At 51.4% G+C, this 21,325-nt stretch overlaps 1 protein-coding gene across 3 annotated transcripts in view; it reads right to left on the reverse strand.

Moving 5' to 3' along the window:
• LOC144936557 (tetraspanin-4-like) overlaps positions 1 to 21,325 on the reverse strand; it is a 110,188-nt gene that overhangs the window by 54,486 nt on the left and 34,377 nt on the right. Inside the window, exon 1 of one of the 3 annotated variants that reach the window (XM_078863754.1) lies at positions 15,426 to 15,496. The exons of the other annotated variants lie outside the window; for them this stretch is intronic. Coding sequence (XP_078719880.1) covers positions 15,426 to 15,437 — 12 coding nt within the window. The 5' untranslated portion in view covers positions 15,438 to 15,496. Of the gene's footprint in view, positions 1 to 15,425; positions 15,497 to 21,325 lie in introns of those variants that run through there. 3 annotated transcript variants of the gene reach the window in all.

A 21,325-nucleotide genomic window follows, 5' to 3' on the forward strand; every position in this document is an offset into this window, starting at 1 on the left:
CAACAAGCAAACACATCGCTCACACACAACAAGCAAACACATCGCTCACACACAACAAGCAAACACAACGCTCACACACAACAAGCAAACACATCGCTCACACACAACAAGCAAACACATCGCTCACACACAACAAGCAAACACAACGCTCACACACAACAAGCAAACACAACGCTCACACACAACAAGCAAACACAACGCTCACACACAACAAGCAAACACATCGCTCACACACAACAAGCAAACACAACGCTCACACACAACAAGCAAACACAACGCTCACACACAACAAGCAAACACATCGCTCACACACAACAAGCAAACACAACGCTCACACACAACAAGCAAACACATCGCTCACACACAACAAGCAAACACATCGCTCACACACAACAAGCAAACACAACGCTCACACACAACAAGCAAACACATCGCTCACACACAACAAGCAAACACAACGCTCACACACAACAAGCAAACACAACGCTCACACACAACAAGCAAACACATCGCTCACACACAACAAGCAAACACATCGCTCACACACAACAAGCAAACACAACGCTCACACACAACAAGCAAACACATCGCTCACACACAACAAGCAAACACATCGCTCACACACAACAAGCAAACACATCGCTCACACACAACAAGCAAACACAACGCTCACACACAACAAGCAAACACAACGCTCACACACAACAAGCAAACACATCGCTCACACACAACAAGCAAACACATCGCTCACACACAACAAGCAAACACAACGCTCACACACAACAAGCAAACACAACGCTCACACACAACAAGCAAACACAACGCTCACACACAACAAGCAAACACATCGCTCACACACAACAAGCAAACACATCGCTCACACACAACAAGCAAACACATCGCTCACACACAACAAGCAAACACAACGCTCACACACAACAAGCAAACACATCGCTCACACACAACAAGCAAACACATCGCTCACACACAACAAGCAAACACATCGCTCACACACAACAAGCAAACACATCGCTCACACACAACAAGCAAACACATCGCTCACACACAACAAGCAAACACAACGCTCACACACAACAAGCAAACACATCGCTCACACACAACAAGCAAACACAACGCTCACACACAACAAGCAAACACATCGCTCACACACAACAAACAAACACAACGCTCACACACAACAAGCAAACACAACGCTCACACACAACAAGCAAACACATCGCTCACACACAACAAGCAAACACATCGCTCACACACAACAAACAAACACATCGCTCACACACAACAAACAAACACAACGCTCACACACAACAAACAAACACAACGCTCACCCACAACAAACAAACACAACGCTCACACACAACAAGCATAACACAACGCTCACACACAACAAACAAACACATCGCTCACACACAACAAACAAACACAACGCTCACACACAACAAACAAACACATCGCTCACACACAACAAACAAACACAACGCTCACACACAACAAACAAACACATCGCTCACACACAACAAACAAACACAACGCTCACACACAACAAGCATAACACATCGCTCACACACAACAAGCATAACACATCGCTCACACGCAACAAACAAACACAACGCTCACACACAACAAACAAACACAACGCTCACACACAACAAGCATAACACATCGCTCACACACAACAAGCATAACACATCGCTCACACGCAACAAACAAACACAACGCTCACACACAACAAACAAACACAACGCTCACACACAACAAACAAACACAACGCTCACACACAACAAACAAACACAACGCTCACACACAACAAACAAACACAACGCTCACACACAACAAGCATAACACATCGCTCACACGCAACAAACAAACACAACGCTCACACACAACAAACAAACACAACGCTCACACACAACAAACAAACACAACGCTCACACACAACAAACAAACACAACGCTCACACACAACAAACAAACACATCACGCACTCACACGCTGGCGCGCACGCGGCTCACTCGCACAGCGCGCGCCAGGCGGATTGATACGCCAGTCGCATTTAAGACGCTTTATAAATGCAAATTGTTCCATGCTCCATTGTGCGCGCGACACTCAGTCACGAGCGCACGCGCGCGCGCGCGCACACCTACACAACCTGAAGGGCACCCAGCCTGGCGCCGACCCAAATCCGTTATGACTCTCTCCCTCTCGTGCGTGCGAGAGCGAGTGAGCGAGCAAGCGGGTGATCTCACCGCATCAACATCAGCGACACCTGGGGCGGCAACAACGAAACATTGTCCGGTCTAGGGGTTTGTGGTTCCCGACAGCACCCCGGAGCGTCGGTGGGTGGGCACGGGAGGAGACGTTTGGCCGCTTCTATTCGTGGGTGTCTGACCTCATTTGGGAGGAAACTGGAGAATCCGAATGAAACCCATCACGCGTATGCGGAAGGATAGCCAGCCCTGACAGCTCTGTGCGAATGAATCCACTTGCTGTACTGCCATCTCCCGGGGGGTGGAGTGGTGGGGGCTGGGGTGAGCTGAGCCCTCCCTCGGAATCGAACCCAGGCCGTCCTTTGCTGAGAGGCACTGTGCCGCCCTTGCGGGCACTGTAAATACAAATCCTCATCCGAACCTTCAACATATCCACTCGGTATGGACAAATACAATAAAGCCTTTGGCGTTCTTGAAAGCTGCCGCGAGACATTCTCGCGAGCGGCATCTCCCGCGACGTTGAGACGGTGAAACCTCACACCAGCGGAGACCCGCAGAGCGCGACATCGACCCGTAACCACCTCCACCCCCTAGCACCACCACCACCCCCACCACCACCCCCACCACCACCACCCCATACCACCACCCCCACCACCACCACCCCCACCACCACCACCCCCTACCACCTCCATCCCCTACCACAACCACCCCCTACCACCACCACCTCCACCCCCTACCACCCCCACCTCCACCCCCCCATACCACCACTACCACTCCCACCACCACCACCCCCACCACCACCACCACCCCCTACCACCACCACCCCATACCACCCCCTACCACCACCACCCCCACCACCCCATACCACCACCACCCCCTACCACGACCTCCACCACCACCCCCACCACCACCACCACCCCCTACCACCTCCATCCCCCACCACCACCACCCCCACCACCACCACCCCATACCACCCCCTACCACTACCACCACCCCCACCACCCCATACCACCACCACCCCATACCACCACCTCCACCCCCTACCACCACCCCCTACCACGACCTCGACCCACCACCACCACCCCCCACCACCATCACCTCCACCCCGTACCCCCACCACCTCCACCCCCTACCACCACCACCTCCACCCCCAGGAGGGGACGCCCCGGGCGCCCCCCACCCCCCGCGGCTTTCGCCCCGAGCGCGGCGCCACCCGGCGGGCACAAGGGCGGCGCGGGTCGCCTTCACGTTCGCGGGCGACGGGAGCAGATATCGGGACGGGAGGGGGGGGTCACTCGGCGGGGACAGAAGCTGGAGCCCTCCCCCCCGCCCCCCCGCCTCCCCCCCACCGCTATTTTAGGAGCACAATGGCGCGCCATGGAGGGCCGCGTCCACCCCTCAATTAGCGCCAAGGGGCACACCTGGCGCATGGGCATTAGCGAGGCCGCGGGAAGCAAGGGGGGAATAACGCCCTCGAGACAGCCGCCTCCTGCACCGCCTCCTGCCTTCGACCTTCATCGGTGGCTGTGGCATGGGGCCCCGGTGCAACGAAGTGAACGGTGCCGCCACCCTGTCCACCCCCCCCCCCCACCTCTCGTCTTCGTAGTCTGGTGACACCGATGCCCCCCTCCGGGGTCGTGGGGGCCCTGATGCAGTGAGAGTGGGGGGCGACGATCGTGAGAGTGGGGGGGGTGACGATCGTGAGAGTGGGGGGCGACGATCGTGAGAGTGGGGGGGGTGACGATCGTGAGAGTGGGGGGGTGACGATCGTGAGTGGGGGGTGACGATCGTGAGAGTGGGGGGCGACGATCGTGAGAGTGGGGGGGGTGACGATCGTGAGAGTGGGGGGGTGACGATCGTGAGAGTGGGGGGCGACGATCGTGAGAGTGGGGGGGTGACGATCGTGAGAGTGGGGGGGGTGACAATCGTGAGAGTGGGGGGTGACGATCGTGAGAGTGGGGGGTGACGATCGTGAGAGTGGGGGGTGACGATCGTGAGAGTGGGGGGTGACGATCGTGAGTGGGGGGTGACGATCGTGAGAGTGGGGGGTGACGATCGTGAGAGTGGGGGGTGACGATCGTGAGAGTGGGGGGGGTGACGATCGTGAGAGTGGGGGGGTGACGATCGTGAGAGTGGGGGGCGACGATCGTGAGAGTGGGGGGGTGACGATCGTGAGAGTGGGGGGGGTGACGATCGTGAGAGTGGGGGGGTGACGATCGTGAGTGGGGGGTGACGATCGTGAGAGTGGGGGGCGACGATCGTGAGAGTGGGGGGGGTGACGATCGTGAGAGTGGGGGGGGTGACGATCGTGAGAGTGGGGGGCGACGATCGTGAGAGTGGGGGGGTGACGATCGTGAGAGTGGGGGGGGTGACAATCGTGAGAGTGGGGGGTGACGATCGTGAGAGTGGGGGGTGACGATCGTGAGAGTGGGGGGTGACGATCGTGAGAGTGGGGGGTGACGATCGTGAGTGGGGGGTGACGATCGTGAGAGTGGGGGGTGACGATCGTGAGAGTGGGGGGTGACGATCGTGAGAGCGGGGGGTGACGATCGTGAGAGCGGGGGGTGACGATCGTGAGAGCGGGGGGTGACGATCGTGAGAGCGGGGGGTGACGATCGTGAGAGCGGGGGGTGACGATCGTGAGAGCGGGGGGTGACGATCGTGAGAGCGGGGGGTGACGATCGTGAGAGCGGGGGGTGACGATCGTGAGAGTGGGGGGGCGACGATCGTGAGAGCGGGGGGCGACGATCGTTCACGTGCGGCCTCTTGAAGGACCGTGCTTCGTGACGTCATTTGTTCAGGACCCCCCCCCACCCACCGTGCATTGCGGCTTGAAATATTGAGGGTGAGTATTTTTAACCGAATTTGACAAAAACGTCTCTAATTGTTATTTTTGTTGCCGACACCCTGGTCTAAGGGGGTCATCGCAGCCAAAGCCGTCGACGTCACAGCATCCCACCCACCATCACTCCCTACCAGCTGCTAGATTCATTGATCTCATCAACAGATACGTTGGTTGGTACGATGAACAACGAAATGGTGATGGTGATCACCAGATTCGTGATGTCGTAAATACTTTTGAACAACGCTTCATGCACCACTACAACGTACACCTAGAGCCTGCTTTCATCAATCAACTGCTGGATGAAGTGCCTCCCATGCCGAGCGGGCTGTGAGAGTTATTTGACCATACTTCACCATGCCGGTCGGTCAGTGCGAGTTGGCAATGTTGAGTGGGTGGCGAGGGGGGAGTGCAGAACGATGGAATTTGCTGCCTCTGCGCTCTGCATGACGTACCCCACGTGACATCTCAAGTTCAAATGTTAATCCTTGCGCTGCCGAATTGTAAAATCTCTACTTCAGGTTTTGTGTTTTAGTCTCAGAATTTGATATTAATAATAATCATATATTAACCTGTGTAATGGAAGCGTTTCGTGTTTTATTTGAACGTGAATTGAATTTCCTTTATAGCTCACAAGTGAGGTCTGGCTGGATTAGGAGACTAAGTCTCAAAAGGCCCTCACCTGCTTTCACATAAAGCATTGTATTGACTGATTTCTCAATGCTTTAATGGGGGTTAATGTACACAACATTGACCCCCGTTCGCTGGAGTCACATCTCCTCGGTTGTTTTGACTACAAATAATGATTTTGCTTCTTTTATTTAGATAGCCATAAGCGTACAGTACACGTAAGCTTGAGAGGTCACGCACGTACGTATGTCGAACTTCTTTCGCACCGTACGTAGCCAACCGTGCTTGTCGGGGAATGCGGGAAAAGACAAACTAACTAAACACAAAAAGCAGAGTTCTGAAGAAATGAGTTTTCTGCCATCACGGCCGAGGCCGCAGTTCCCGCTGCTAGATCCACGCAGCCGTCAGCCACCGCTGTCCTCCAGCTTTGAGCCTTCCTCTTGTCACACGGCGAGCGACGCGTCCCCTCGGCGACTCATCGCTCGCGCTCTCATTGCCGCCACCACTTGGCCTCCAGGTCTTCCCTCCCCCCAACCCCAGGGGGGGGGGGGGGTCACCTTCCTCCGCGTGCAACGGAGGCTAAAGCAAGAACCTCGTTACCGCTCGCCGTATTCTCGCAACAACGTTATCGGTGTATATGTAGAACAGGGCTTCCGGACACCCCGGGTATTGTAGAATCACACGGAGACCAGATTCTGTCTCAGGGCTGCTCGCCGTTAATTCACTCTTCCTTCTCCACTCCACTCGCACTCCTTCTCTCTCTCCACACTTCCACCCGTGGCGGACGCTCGCTACACCCCGTCCCTTTCTCCTTCCGCACTCCCTCTCTCCCGGTCCCCCTTTGTATCCCCCTTTCCCGGGGGTCCTCCCTGTGCGACCCTCTTTCCACGCTCGCCACCCGTTGGGCACTCGCCTCACCCCCCTCTACATCCACGAGACAAATGAGTTTGGCGTTGGCCGTTGCGTCGGCAGCGAAGCACAAGCGCAGTTCGCTCAAAACAAAAACGCCTCCCACAATTTCCCCTCTTCGCAGCACGTGCTTTTCAAGGCACTGTTATTATACAGGGTGTTTCAAAATGATTGACCCGATTTGAAATCGCTAAATCTCTGCAACCTTCGAACCGTCCATAATGAAACTCTTACCACTTGAAAGGGCGGGGCATAGAGTTTCAAATGTTTACTGCTCGATGCCTCTCTTAGTGCACAAACAGCCCCTAGCCTCAGTCATTCGCAAGACGGTGACCACGCAAGACGAGGCGTTTTGCGTTCTGCAGTTCAGCAAGACTGAATCCGTAATTGCGGTGCAGCGTGCGTTTCAACGGCGTTTTGGCATCGATCCGCCAATGTCAAAGAGCGTTCGTCGTTGGTACCGACAATTTGAGGAAACAGGCTGTTGATGTGCGGGGAAGAGCACAGGGCGACCACGCACCTCAGAGGAAAACGTGAGAAGAGAGGCGTTTGGGACGAATTCAACTATCGTCTCGATGTTGTCCGTACAGCAGGTGGAGGGCACATAGAGCATTTATAAAATGTTTAGTAAAACTTGATAACTCATTAAACCGTTTGTAACTTTTTGTATAATTGTAACATGTTGACATCGTGAAATATACTGCTTTGAAATTGGGTCCCTCTCTTTCAAACACCTGTACGTGTGTGTTGATGTTGTTGTTGTTTTGATTTAAAGTTTTCGTGACTGCAGGGATTCATATTCTTGGTTCTTTCGGTAAAGTCAAATAATACAATAATACAAATATAAAACAAAACAAAAATCTTACGACGTTTCGACTGCAACACAAGCAGTTATTTATTATTTTATTATTTCCCTTCAACGTGACTTTACAGAAAGAACCAATAATATGTTGTTGTTGTTTATATATTTGTCTGGCAATGATTTTCCGCCCTGCACGCACCCTCCGCAAAAATCAAGGCCACGATTCAGTTCGTATCAAATAAATAAATTCCCGTTGCGTTGAATGGTAACGCCTCTGGTGGCTGCAGTGGGTGACATCGACCAAATGGAGCAAATATGAATCGAAAAGCCATACATGTCCACTGATGCAATTCAACACACGTACAGTGATCTGTGAGAATCAATATATGCATAAGGAGGCAATGCATCTCCTTGCCATATCTATCGTGAAGCACACAGAAGCGTTGGGTAATTGTTGTACGAATCCCATCGGCCACACGGCCTTCTGGGAGTGAATCTTTCCAGCAGTGTTGGTTCAACACAAGAACAACTCTGGACCGGTTTAAACACTGCGTCTCATCAGCAAAGTCAGGCTCTCTGAAGCCAAAGCTGATGAACTACCGGGTGTTCATATGCACGTGTATCAAACAAACTATTGTTTTACAAGTGGAGAGACAAACATGGGGGGGGAGGTGTACTGCGTGCTTATTTATTTCGCGTCTTACATTCTCCGCAGTGACGCCGTAAGAATCAAAATGAATCGATCAAGCGGAGAGAATCGTTCGACCCCGAACACATACGTCCGTGAAATGTATAGCGATCATCGCAATGCATCTTATTCGGGACGAGGAAAGGTGGCGGCCAGAGCAGCAGAACGCTGTGACTCACTATACCGGCGGGAGCATCATAGATCCTCGCTAAATACGAGCACAGCATTTCTATTATCGATACGAGGGGATAATACAGCAGCAGCAGCAGCCGTCGTGGTAGTATTATTATCATCATCATCATCAATAATTGCAGTGGCCTGTCATGGCAGCAGCGGGCAAACGTGGATGACGGAGAATGGGCTTTCAAGTCGGCGGGACGTCCGTCTGGGTCTCGTCTTACGAAGGGCAGGTTGCGGGGAAATCTCTGCGGACGCTATCGTGTTGGGTGTTATTTTTCGTTGCAATCCGACCGACAGCTCTCCCTCGTCCCGCACACCCTCCCCGCCGCCCCCTAGCTCCCCTTGCCCCACCACCACCACCACCTCCACCCTCCCTCCTAAACCACCAACAACCGTCCAAGCCTCGTACGCACCACAGTCAGTCCCATCCGTACGGATCCGCGGCGCTCTGTAATGTCACTCGCAATGCCATAAAGAGACAGCGGCAATAAAGAACACGGCACTCCGCTCTCGTGCAGTCACTCCGCGCGCTATTAGATAATGTGCTTACACATCGGGATAGCTTTTAATCTTTGCCTGTCTCGAGCCTTTAGTCCCGAATTACTCGGGCCCACTTCTTGACGGGGAAATATTTCATTTAAATCGCAGGATGATGAAAAAAATTACTAAGTGGGATTTTTTTTTTTGCTACGGTGATGGCCAAAGTCACCCGGGCTGGGTGGGTTTTTTTCAGCGTTGTAAATTTTTTCGACGCTGTCAATTATCTAATGTTGTCAATTATATGCAAATCTTGTCACTGTCTTTAGTCCTCTGCCCAATGGCAAACCTGACATGTGAGATCTAATTACGGGTGTGACGACGCATTGATTTGCCATTTAAAATTGATCCTTGCGGGTTTTTTTTAATCTTTCCGCCAATGTTATCGAGATTGTGCTGTTGACGTTAGGTCAGGAGACCAAGTACAGCGGTGCAACCGACCCTTCGTGTTAGAGAACGGCATGCAGAAGCAGATATCGCAGAGCTACTGCCGAGATACCTTCAGGCGACCTCTGGTCCATACGGCAGAGGGCAGCACTTTCCCACCCACTTTGACTGTCGCATGACGGATTTGCGAATTTCCGCAGCTGGAATTTTTGACAAATTAAGTACAGAACCAACTTTAATGTTTTTTTTGTTTGCTGCAATAATTGCCACCATCAACTCACGACGTTTTGGAAACAAGGTTAAACCATGGGCCGCTGCCTGGCTTTGGGACGCAGGACCTCAGCAGTGTCAGCTGAACGCTCTGACCTCTAAGCCACGCGGTCACCTCCGAGCAGCTGGCTTCGCTGAGAGAGTGAAGGATTCTGGGAAACTCAAAAGTCAGTAGTTGGCTCCTGAAAGAAAGAGGATTCTAGGAACACATTACTCTCGGGAATTCGTCGCGGCAATGATTCAAAGCGGCACGGAGCGTCGGGGAATGCAACAGACCCGGTGCGGAATGCCATCCACCCTCTTGCCCCCCCCATCCCCCTAAATCCACCACACTTCTCCTGGCCCCAATGGCACGCAGCAACTCGCCAGACACTGCAATGCAAAGGTCACGACCCCCATTGTGTCTGGACCCCTGAACGCTGACGAGCGGGGGACAGGTGGCCCCGACACCACCCCCGCCGCTCCAGGGTGACCCCCAACCTCCCCGCCGATCCGTCACGCTCGGAGCTGCGCTGGGGCGGGTGTGGGGGGGTCACGGTGGATCACGCTTCAAGAGGCTTTCAGGGGCCGCTTGGGGGGGGGCTGTTTTAAAACGAGCCCCCACCAACCTCCCCCGCCTTCCCCACCCCCTGCCGTCACCACCCACCCTGGACCCCGACACCTTCAAATGCCCCCTCGACGCAAATTCTCGACAGGGCCAGACAGGTGTGACGTTCCAGCGATGCTTAATTGAGTTTAATGTGCGCGGCGCTGACCCTGTTGGCAGGCACGAGCCGCTATAACGGTGGCCGCCGTTATGAATGAACGCAATTAGTTTGGTTTTCATTCGGTTAATTGTCAAAGGTGAAGGCGCCTAGAAATTGCTTGCCTAGGCCACACTGCTGGCAGAAGGGAATTCTCCTATCGTGAGCTCTAGATAATCCTCGAGAGGGAACTCTTGGCTTACTCTTCCACACCGTCAGGAAGTCTTGGAAGAGGTGGCGGTACCCACGGTATGTCCCACCACAATTGTCGTTGTGGAGAATGCTAATAACAAAACAAATAATGTCTCTCCAACCATGACGCCGCTTCATTATAGTGTTTTTGTGTGCTGAGTATTGAAGGGTTATGCATTGAACGTGGACCCATTGCTTACAGACGGTCCGTGCCTATAAACATCAAGCGGTTCACCAGCAATGGTTCCAGCATGCCTGACCCTGCTGATGAGACACTGATTGTCAAAATCGGCTCATTAGTATGCGTGTATTGAACCAATGCTGCTGATAGGATCCACTCCCAGAGAGCCATGACACCTTGGTCTGTCCCGCGATCTCCTGCCTGCAGCAAGCCTACACTCCACGTGGCATCAAAGTGCACCTAGCCTGGCACAAGCTCCGGGGATGATGTCACCGTCAATGAGTGGCGTATTGGCAGCTGCTCCTGCTACTGCTGCTGTTGTTGTGTGGATATGCCTTTGCTGTATGTGGTGCCTCGTCATTACCGTGCCGCTCATAAGGAACCTACTAAATTACACGGGGAAATCGAAGGCAAATTAGCACCTGCTGCAAAGCCACTGATTCACAGGCAGCTTCGGCTCAGCAGAAAGATTGCCTATCATTACTGACAGATGCGTGCTGGCACATTCGGAGGCGTGGCCAGTCTCTAATTAATGGGTCAGCGCTCCGTGTCAATTTGCCAGAATTGACTAATTGCCCACAAATCCGGTCACACAGACAGCCCTGGCATGGCGCTATAAAAAGAAAAGAAAATAGAATTTTGAAAAAAACATGTTGGCATAAAATCTGGTTTTAGAAAATTGTATTGCGAGTGTTGTGGGAACAGTGTCACAGCTGTTGGGCTTGTGCTCCTGTGATCTGGGTGACCAGGCCTGGGCTTGCCCCCCCCCCACCCCACCGTTGCTTCATGGTGAAGTATGGTCAAAAGACCCCCACGCATGACCAATGTAGTCATGGAGGAGCCTTAATTAATTGTTGAAATTATTTTGCAGCATGCATAGCCAAACGTGCTAATCGAAGGTGTGGGGAAGGAAAACAAACTAAAACATTAAAAAGAAACTGTTCTAAAGGAATGAAGCCTTAATCCAGCAAGGTATTGTCTACTGGACATCTGTGAAAAAGATCGTCACATCTCATCGGATTTTTTCAGGATAAATATAGATTCTGATCAAAGATAAAAGAGTCTGGATTGACAGATTTGCTCTAAATTAAGTCTGTATTCTCAAGAATGCTGGCAGAGAGCAGGGATAACACCATTGCAAACCACTCACAGACTCACTGACTCAGCATCTACCTGTGAATTGTGTTAACATCTCTTGCCAAAGACGCCGAGTTTCTGGGATCGAATCCAGGTCTTAGCCACCTGACATTAAAGTAAGAAATAAATGTGCTTACGTTTAGAGCTTTTGATGCAAAAAAATATAAATTATATTTCGAAGATTGTAGTTTACCCCGCCAATATTATAATCCATGTATCATCATCATCAACAGCCATGGTCAATCCACTGTTGGATGAAGGCCTTCACAAGCTAACATCACTTCTCACAATACTGCGAGTGTAATAATCCACTCAGCACCTACGCACACAAACTGATTCATCGCTCCATCTCCTTGGTTGGGTTAGCTCTCCGACGCATTGCTATATTATCGTCATCATCATTTAATAATGAATAATGCATTCATGTACACCCTGTGTATGCAATATGCTCGAACGAACAAAGACAAAGATCCCCTATATAGCCTTAACAGACTGTTGGGGCAAGTGCTGTTAGTGAGCACCGATGAAGGCCGGTACAGCAATGAGGGGGTAGGTGACCAGCACCCCGCCCGGCCGCCTTTGTATCCCTAGTGGCAATATTTAAACACCGCACCAGGTACTCATTTGAAGCCGAGTCGACCTAGGGGAGGCCCAGGGCCGGTTCAGATAATCGTCGCTGGTGTTGGCCGTGAACGGGAATCGAACCCAGCTCATCTGGTTCACAGCGCAGCGCTCTAACCGCTACACCGCCACTCCCCACACTCGCTGCAGACCACAAAGCACCAATGTCGTGTCCTTGTCTGTATTGAGAGAGAGAGATCAGTTGGCTCGGCACACACCAACACTGTGGTGTCTCTTCCTGAGCCCGTCGCGCCAACAGCCACGCGAGCGAGGAGTGGATCTCCCCGCCTCTCGTTGTGATAAATCTTCGAGGTGGCCAGGTGGCTCGGGTGGGGGAGCGGGGGGTTAATACCAGGGACGTGCGGTCAGGGGAGGCAGGTGAGGCCCTGCCTCCCCTGCCTCCCCTGCCTTCCCTGACCGCACGTCCCCGGTTAATACCACGTCATAGCCTGAGCCGGCACAGCCGAGATCCGGCGTTCAAATCTGGGCAGCCGCCCGCGATTAATCCGGGCGCTGAAGCAAGTTTATGGTCTCAGTTGATGGTTTCAACCATCGCGTTCATTTTCCTCGACCTCCCCCCCTCCCCTCACTTAATTCAACTTATGCCAGTTCAAACAATAAGAAATGTTGCTTTGACTGACAAACGACGGAGAGTCATTGCACGCGATATATATAAAAAATTAAACGCTGCGGGTGAAGATAGCGAGAGCCATCGAGAGTGGGGGTGGGGGTTCAGAAGTGGTTTTGTGATGTCGTCTTTCAGGGCTGCGATTGGAGGCGGGGTTGGTAACACTGCCGGATGCGACCGTTCGAAATGGGGATTCTTCCTACCCGCTCGCCAATTTCAAAGGTCATCAAACTGTTTCACCCTCGCTAAACTTTATTTTCTCTTGGCTGCTCCGCCAGACTTAGAAATCCTAACCCCGTGGGTGATGAACACGGAATGATTTTCGCGACAATCACACAGAGGACCCCATTTTACCTGCGCTTTAACGGCACCGCTTTGTTTCAAGACAAAAAAAAAACGCACGAAATTAATTAACGGGCGGCGCTAATGTGATCATGCTCCTGAGTGTTATTATCTCGCACGATGCGTCGTGCGGGAGCCAGCGAATAGTCAAATAAAACCCAACGTAAGTGCACGCTGAGCTGTGGAGGGCCTTCGCTAGCTCAATGCTTGAGCCCCCACTGTTGGCTGAACAACTTAAACCATAACAACCAACACATCGATTACCCGTGAGCAAAATGGCCCTGAATGACGTGCCCCGTCTCTTCGATCTCGGCAGCTGAGCGTCAGCGTTGACGATTTGCGTGCGAAAGACGGAGAGGTTAAGGCGCAGCCCTGCAACGTCCTGCTCGTGCCACCGCTGGCGGAAGGACCCGCCAGTGAGAGAGAGGCCTCTAGAGGGGCCCCTCTCGGGGCCTTCTGTTCCACGCTGGTCACACGTCTTGGAAGATGTCAGAGCCCACGTGCGAGCTACCGATGCACTCACTCTCGTGAAGATGTTTAAGGCGAACTGATGGGTGAACAAACATGGGGGGAGGATGGGGGGGATTTAAGAGAAGTTGCACCATTGTTGTAACCGCCGCACTGAGAGAGGTGGAATGAAACCGGCAGATTGCAGCTGACTGTTGTTACGCTGCTCGTGGCAACATCGCCAATTTGCGCGTAACTCACAAAACGCAGAAACGGTCGACCGTCGGGGAAATGCGCGATTCGACGGGCGCGTAAAGAATCGACGCATCGTTACATGCCACATGCGCCGAGACGCAGGGGCGGGAGGAACGTCGCTCGCTCACCCGCGCGGCTGCCTTGTTTTAAAACAAATGAAAGCGTCCTAACCCCAATAGGAAGGTCACATCACGGGGCGCTCCAGGGGTTCGTCCATTCGCCCGTTCGTGTCCCAGATACCTCCCCCAAAGAAATAAGCGCCATTACCAGGGGAACAGCGCTGCCGAGGCCAAAAACATCCCCCAATCTTTTGTGCCAAAAAAAGCATTCGAGACGCTTGCGTAAGCCCCAAATTTATCACGCCAGCCACCGCGATATCTCGGGGAGGATTATTCCCGCCCGCGAGAGGCCGTTTGCCAAAGGGGGCTGACAGCGGAAGGGACCCGCGTGCGAGTCCCCGGCGCACTGTCGCTGGCGAGCGAGAGAGCGCGAGAGCCAGCGAGATGGGAGAGGCGAGAACGGAAAGCTGCTGTCAATCCCGCAGCGAGCGCTTGCTTAATAACCCGATCAACAGTCACGGTTTGCTGCCACGGTGGAACACACACGGTGTGACGGGCACGGTGGAACGCGCACGCGATCCAGAGTTCGCCAGTGCGGTTCGATCTCCCAGCACGGCAGTCGAAACGCGAGTCTCTTAACTTCACCCCCTATTTTTGTTTGTACTGTTTTTTTATTTTATCAGGTAAGGCCCACTGGGCTATACAGCTCTTCTTCAGAAGCGACCTGGCCGCAAATGATCGCTCAACGAAGTGGCTTATCGCGTGGAAACGTAGAGCAGCAGCCAAACACTCGAAACGCAAATTGATTCGAAATGTGGAGGGCAAAAAAAGCGGAGAACCCGAAGAAAAATCCCGGCGGCCACGGGGAAAACACGCAAACTCCTGTAGACCAGGCAAGGTAGTTAACATCTCGCCGCCATGGTGCTCCAGCGCCTGTGTCGTGTGCGGTGGGATAAAGTGTGGGCACTGTCACTTCTTTCACAATGTTTTGTTGTCCTTTCCCCGCACCTCCAATTAGCACGGTTGGCTACGTGCGTTGCGAAGGAAGTTCAACGTACACACAGACAAAATACGTCGAGTCAACGTGGAAAAGCAGCCGAAAAATACCCTCTAGATGGGCCCTAAAGACCTCCCTTTAGCGGAAACCACGTCTTGTTCTACGCGCAGTGGCGTGAGAAGGTGCCTGCGGCGCCGCGACGTCACCTTTTTCCTTTGCCAACAGCAGCCCTGGTCAACGAGCGCCATCCATCAGCGGAGGCCACTTGCGCTTGGCACCCAGCGACCACGCTTTTCCTGACCGGCCGGGCACGCACTTCCTCCCCATCATCGCTCATTTGTACGTACGTACCTTGAAGTTCATCGACGCCGTACGAAGCCATCCGTGCTAATCGGAGGTGCGGGGGAGGGGGGAGGGACACAACAAACTAAACACAACAACTGAGTGGTTCTTTCAGGGAGCCCTAGAATTAAGTGCAAACATAGACCATGCGACGGCTGAGCAGGGGACAGTCATGCGGGCAATCCCGTTAGGGCCCTCCCAGGCCCGCAGTGGGGGGGGGGGTGTTTGAGTCGAGGGGGGCAATATTCATTTCTCAACGTTAGATTTCATTCAACTGCTCGGGGGGAAAAAATCCAATTCCGTCCGGCGTGACATTGCGAGGAGAGGCGTTGCAACGGCATTGTCGCGGGGACCACCCCGTAGCTGATTCCAAACGTTCCTCCAGCCGCTTTTAGCCATCAGAAAGCCCCACTTTTTGCTGCTCGCCTCCCTCACAAGGAGGATATTTGCACGCCGTCACGTTAATCCCTCGCTGAATTTGTTAGTTCATTATTTATTTAAATAGAAACCAGCTGCTTTGCTTTAGGAGACGGGAGACGTTCGGTAAAAAATAATAAACGGGCTGAGTTTGCCGCGACAGCGATCTATGCAATAGATAACCGTATACGACAAGCCTTTTGTCAACCCGTTGCTGGATTAGGCTGTCCCCATACCGTGGCGATAATTGCCCTGAGAATCGAGGCATTTATTAAAACATGATTTGGCCAGGCTGACGTTGGCAGTGGTGCACAAACACAACGAGGGGGTTGGTCGAGCAGCGGTCCGAGCTACGGCGATTTTTAATTCGTGCGTCTACGACTCTACGTGATCGAGCAGAGGCGATCTTCCAAATCAGTACGGTGATTCTTTGTCGCACGATTCGTGGATCTAAATAGCCCATTGGTGGAAATGTTTGGCTGTTAGCCCGCCCACTGTCAACCATTGGATGCCCTGTATACAGTATTAACATAATGTAACCATCGTCTCAAGCGTCGCCGATGATACATATTTTATCTTTGAAGGCCACGGTGTTATTGACGAATGTGTTGCGCTTTTTGTTATTGTTGTTGAGAATTGAGAAATGTCAGATGGACTGTCGTGCGATGACCATTATAATCTCGGAGGTCATTCGGAGGGATCTCAGAGGTAGCTCTTTGACATCCATTCTCGTACTCAAGTCGGTTGCACTGCCCCGTGAGACTAACGAATGCACACTTCATCTGCTGACGTGATACCGAGAGCACAACCGGGATAACATTGGGAGGAAGCATTTGTATTATTTTGAAAAAGAAAATCTCATATGCTGGAAGTCAGTTGGCCAAAACATCAAAAATTTGTCTCCCACTGTCAGTGAAGTTATATGAAACTCAACTTGTTTTTTTTTATTTCACCAGGTAAGGCTCACTGAGCAAGTTAGCTCTTGTTGAAAAGTAACCTTGCTGTCACAAACGATAGCCCAATGAAGTGGCTCATCGTGTGGAAATGTAGAGCAACCAAATACTCTGAAAGCACGTTTCTAAATGTGGAGGGAAATACATACAAGCTCCAAATATACAGCAGCAGGCGTCAGGGTCAGGATCGAACCCACGACCTCCTGTATACCAGGCGATGGAGTTAACATCTCCTAGCCACCGCGGTGCCATTCAATTAAACGGGGACCTCTACGAATCTGCAGTGACTCGACGAAGCTGCTTTCTTATGAAAACAATGAGAAGCCCACAGGATCCACGTCTAAAATGGGATGCGTGTGCATCTCATCGGGCCCCCATGCAGGAAGATGCTAAAAGTGATTCTCACGCATCGTTGTTTGACTCCGAGTGGGATTTTTCCAGGGCAGATGTTCTTTCGAATTAGTTTGCGGGTTCCTAGCAGCCAGGGGTATACTGGATGTGGTGTGCCGGGTGGCAGAAATACATTCCGGCTCGCCGAGCCGCGATGGCCTCGGCCGAAAATGAAATCCACAATTAATTATTGTTCATCATCGTCGAGGAATTGAAGCCCGATTCAAGATTGCTTTGTCTCTTAATTTGTGCCGGTCGCGGGGACCACGGTCGCCCGATTGCTTCGGACTCATTTCCCTTTTGTTTGTCGAGCTCTCCATGGCGACGCGGTGAGCGCGGTGCGCTCGTTATTTCGGGTTGGGAAGTTACGCAAAGGCCACACCGCGTGTCAGCTGCATTGCCACAGAGGAGGCCTACGCGTGCCATTTAGGCCAGCAATCATGAACCCCGTTAATTGCACGAACCCGCCTATTCGCCGTCTATTCGTACAGAGCTTCGGCAATCCGCCGCTGGATCAAGGCCTACCCCGTGCCATGCAGTGCTCGCCGTGGAAGCTGTTCGTGTTAGGCGAGGTACGGCCCGATTTAGACGTAGTTCTCACCAATCGCGTGAACTGTCAGGGGGAATAGAACCCGGGTTGTCAGATTCATAGTGCTGTGCACTTCCCACTGTGCCAGCACTCGACCCACGGAATAGAGTAATATATGAATTTAGCTACGCTTAACTTAATACAGTAATGAGACTGCACGTCTAAAATGTATGGCATTCATTTCCACTATTTTTAGAAGAATCCATCCTCAAAACATGTTTATTTATATATTAAAAAAGAGAGTTTAAACCTGATATGGAAAGCTACAGTTCGATGATTCTAACTCAATAAATCAATTTTTCTCCATTAAATGTCTGGCATAAAGTCGTGTTTTGTAAGCATGAAGACATCGCAACGTTAAGAAGCAGTATCATGTTATCCGAACATTGTCATCCAGGGGGCTCAGTGATAGAGCGAGCAGCCCGGATAGGGGTTGACTGGGCCCATCATGCCTCCATGGCCAATAAATGAAGTACCACATTCTGGGGAAGTCAGGACTGCGAGCAGGAAATAAGCACTGCCTCAATGCTCATTTGAGCAGGATACATCTTAACCATATCTCCAATTATTATAATTCCCTTGAATTGCCTGGCCTTTGTCAATTGACTACGGAATTAAGGATCCTCAGGCTGTTAGTCATCCTCAAGCTGTCAGTCAATCGGGGGAGGGACAACTAATCATAGGAAGCAGTTCGAAAGAAATTAGGTTTCAATCAAGATGATTTAAAAGGGAATCGTTCCAGCGGCTTCCTAACATCGGAAGGAATAGCGTTCCAGACGGCCGCAGAAAAGCACTCAAGACGAATACAAAGCATACTAATGCGCAGGGCTCTGCAAAGTTAGTCTGTTAGCAAGCGCCTATTAAGGCTGACAGTGGGATGCAACCAAATGTGAATGTACAGTCACACCACCTGCCCCAGCCACCTTTGTCTCTATCAGTCTAAGAAGGCTACACGGGGGAATCTTTGTCTTTGTTCCATAAAAATGTATGTACATATATATTCAAACAAATGTGTGTGAATTTTGCCAAGACACAGAAGCATATCATGGCAGCGTTCCACACCGTCCCTTGTGCATAAGGACGTTAGGGTTTCGGCTCAAACTAATGGCAACAGCAGCACGTTCGTGGAGCGGTGCCCAGAAACGAATAAAAAAAAAGAAACCGGGAATTCACGCTTCAGTAATTTTCTCGAGACTCAAAAGGCAAAAAGACATCAACTTAAAACGCTCTCCATTCATTCGTTCTGAATTTTGCCAACGTTGGGTAGCGGGGAAACGGTGAGTGGATGGATGGGCACGCAGTTGAGTGGGAACAAAAAAATGCACCCCTGCCCACCCCTCGTGCTTAGATAAATGATTTAAAGGCCATGGTTTTTATTAAGGATTTTTTTTTTACACCATAGTAAATATGAGTGCCTCTAGTGGCTGCAAGGGGCGATGTGAACCAGTGCCATGCAAGACGCGGGCACGTACAGCAGCCCTTTGTCAATCCGCTGCTGGATGATGGCCTCCCGAAACTGTGCGGGCCGTGGAGGCTTGTTTTGCCATTACAATCGCCACGCTGCTGGTGCAGATTTGGTCGCGGTAGGGAGCATAGAAGCACAGAACAACAATGGATTTCTCTGTACTGCTCTTTGCTGTCCATGACATAGCAATCGAGCCTGTAGTAACCTGTTTGTGCATGGTGGTCACCTCATCCAAGCACTATGCAGGCTCCACCTTGCTTAGCATATGAGATCGGGTGCATTCTGGGTGATTTGATCACAGGCGCGTAAAACACAAACGAAACAAAAAACCTTTCGCACCTCCAATTGGCGCGGTGGGCTACGTACGGTGCGAAAGAACTTCAACATAAGATAATTGATCATTGGTTTTTTACCCTTCTGTCTGGCAACAAAACTGACACCTTTTTTTTTTTACAAGGAGTCATGTTTGCATAGACCACAATACCTGCAGTCATAATGCAAACAAAAAACATAACTCTGATAATGGCGTCATCTGGTCCAACCCATGTGAGACTAGGCTCTAAGGAAAGCTGTCTCGGGTGTGGACCAATCAACTTCAAGGACAGTGCATACATTATCAGAGTTATGTTTTTTGTATGCATTATGACTGCAGGTATTGTGGTCTATGGAAACATGACTCCTTGTAAAAAAAGGTGTCAGTTTTGTTGCCCGATAGTAGGGTAAAAAAAAATGATCATATTTTTTACTGGCAAATGAGGTTCCAATGGTGTAACTTCAACATACATACAATTGTAGAGCGCGCAATTCGAAGTGTGTATAGTGGAGCTTAAAGATCGATATTAAATTAAGAATAAACGCATTGATGCGCCCCCACTAAGCACAATTTCTGTGCTTAGTGGGGGCACAACGCGCACGCTTCTCTCGTTCTGCAGCCACCCGAGTTAGATTCCCAGCCTCGGTCAACATCGGCAACACGTGGCATCTGAACCCATCCTGGGCCTTCCCTAGGTTGAATCAACCTTAAGTTATTACCTGGTGCGATGTGTAATCAAACATGAGCCCCTGGACACACCGCCCCCTCATGCACCGTGTCGGCCTTAATGGGTGCTCGCTAACGAACTGAAATTGTCCCAAGAGACCGTATGGCTATACGGGAGGGGAGGGGGGTATAAATAGCCTCCGCATTTTCAGAGAAGCTCCACCGAGGAGCCACATCCTTCCGATGCAAATGTGTTTTCGTTAAAAGCTGAAAATTAATTTCTTCTTCTTCGTACAACAACAAAGGGCCGCTTGGTGAAATTCCGCTCATGATTCAAATGTCGTGGTCGTCATTTCACGAACACGTCCGAGCATTTTTTTTTTATCAGACCGGGAAACCAAAACGAGAGTGGCTTATCTGCATTCTAGACACAATACAAACGCACATTTTCTAATTCTTTGGGAACACCATTACGGCTCGGTATTGCAGACCGATAAAATCACGGCAATTTTAACGGAGGAGGGAGGGAGGGAGGAACGGTGGGAGGGAAAATAAAAAGAAAGAAGGTTGACGACCTCAATTTTTGGGACGTGCTATCACCCACGCGTCGTCGTGAATGGGGAAGTAGGGAAGTAAGGTGGAGTTAATGAGATGTTAAAACCGTCGAGCGAATGTAAAACTCCGGCGAGAATTCTTGATTTCAAGGTTCGACGCGAAACAACCGGCTTCGTTCATGAGCCACCACTCGCCGATCTACTCCAGTCAATCGCTCACCGGCCAACAGTCGCCTCCCGATCACTCTCCTGTCACTTCTCCCATGGTCGGCGTTACCGTCAAGGAATGGCAGGCGTGGCAGACAACGCACCCGAGACTAGGACCACTGCAGAGGAGTCGCGATGAAAGCATCTCTCGCGTGCAGGGGTGAGATGGAAAGATCGTGGAATCGTGGGACCATAAGGGATAGGCGACAGTGTCGGGAAGCCTTCATCCAGCAGCGGCTAGATCATGACCGATGATTATGATGATGAAAAGTACGGTAGTGAGCACTGCTAACTTCTGTAACGAATCATTAAAGAAACCTCCGTTGAATTATATAGATTTTTGGATATTATAGTA

The sequence above is a fragment of the Lampetra fluviatilis genome, chromosome 16 (genome assembly GCF_964198595.1).
Source record: "Lampetra fluviatilis chromosome 16, kcLamFluv1.1, whole genome shotgun sequence".
NCBI lineage: Eukaryota > Metazoa > Chordata > Hyperoartia > Petromyzontiformes > Petromyzontidae > Lampetra > Lampetra fluviatilis.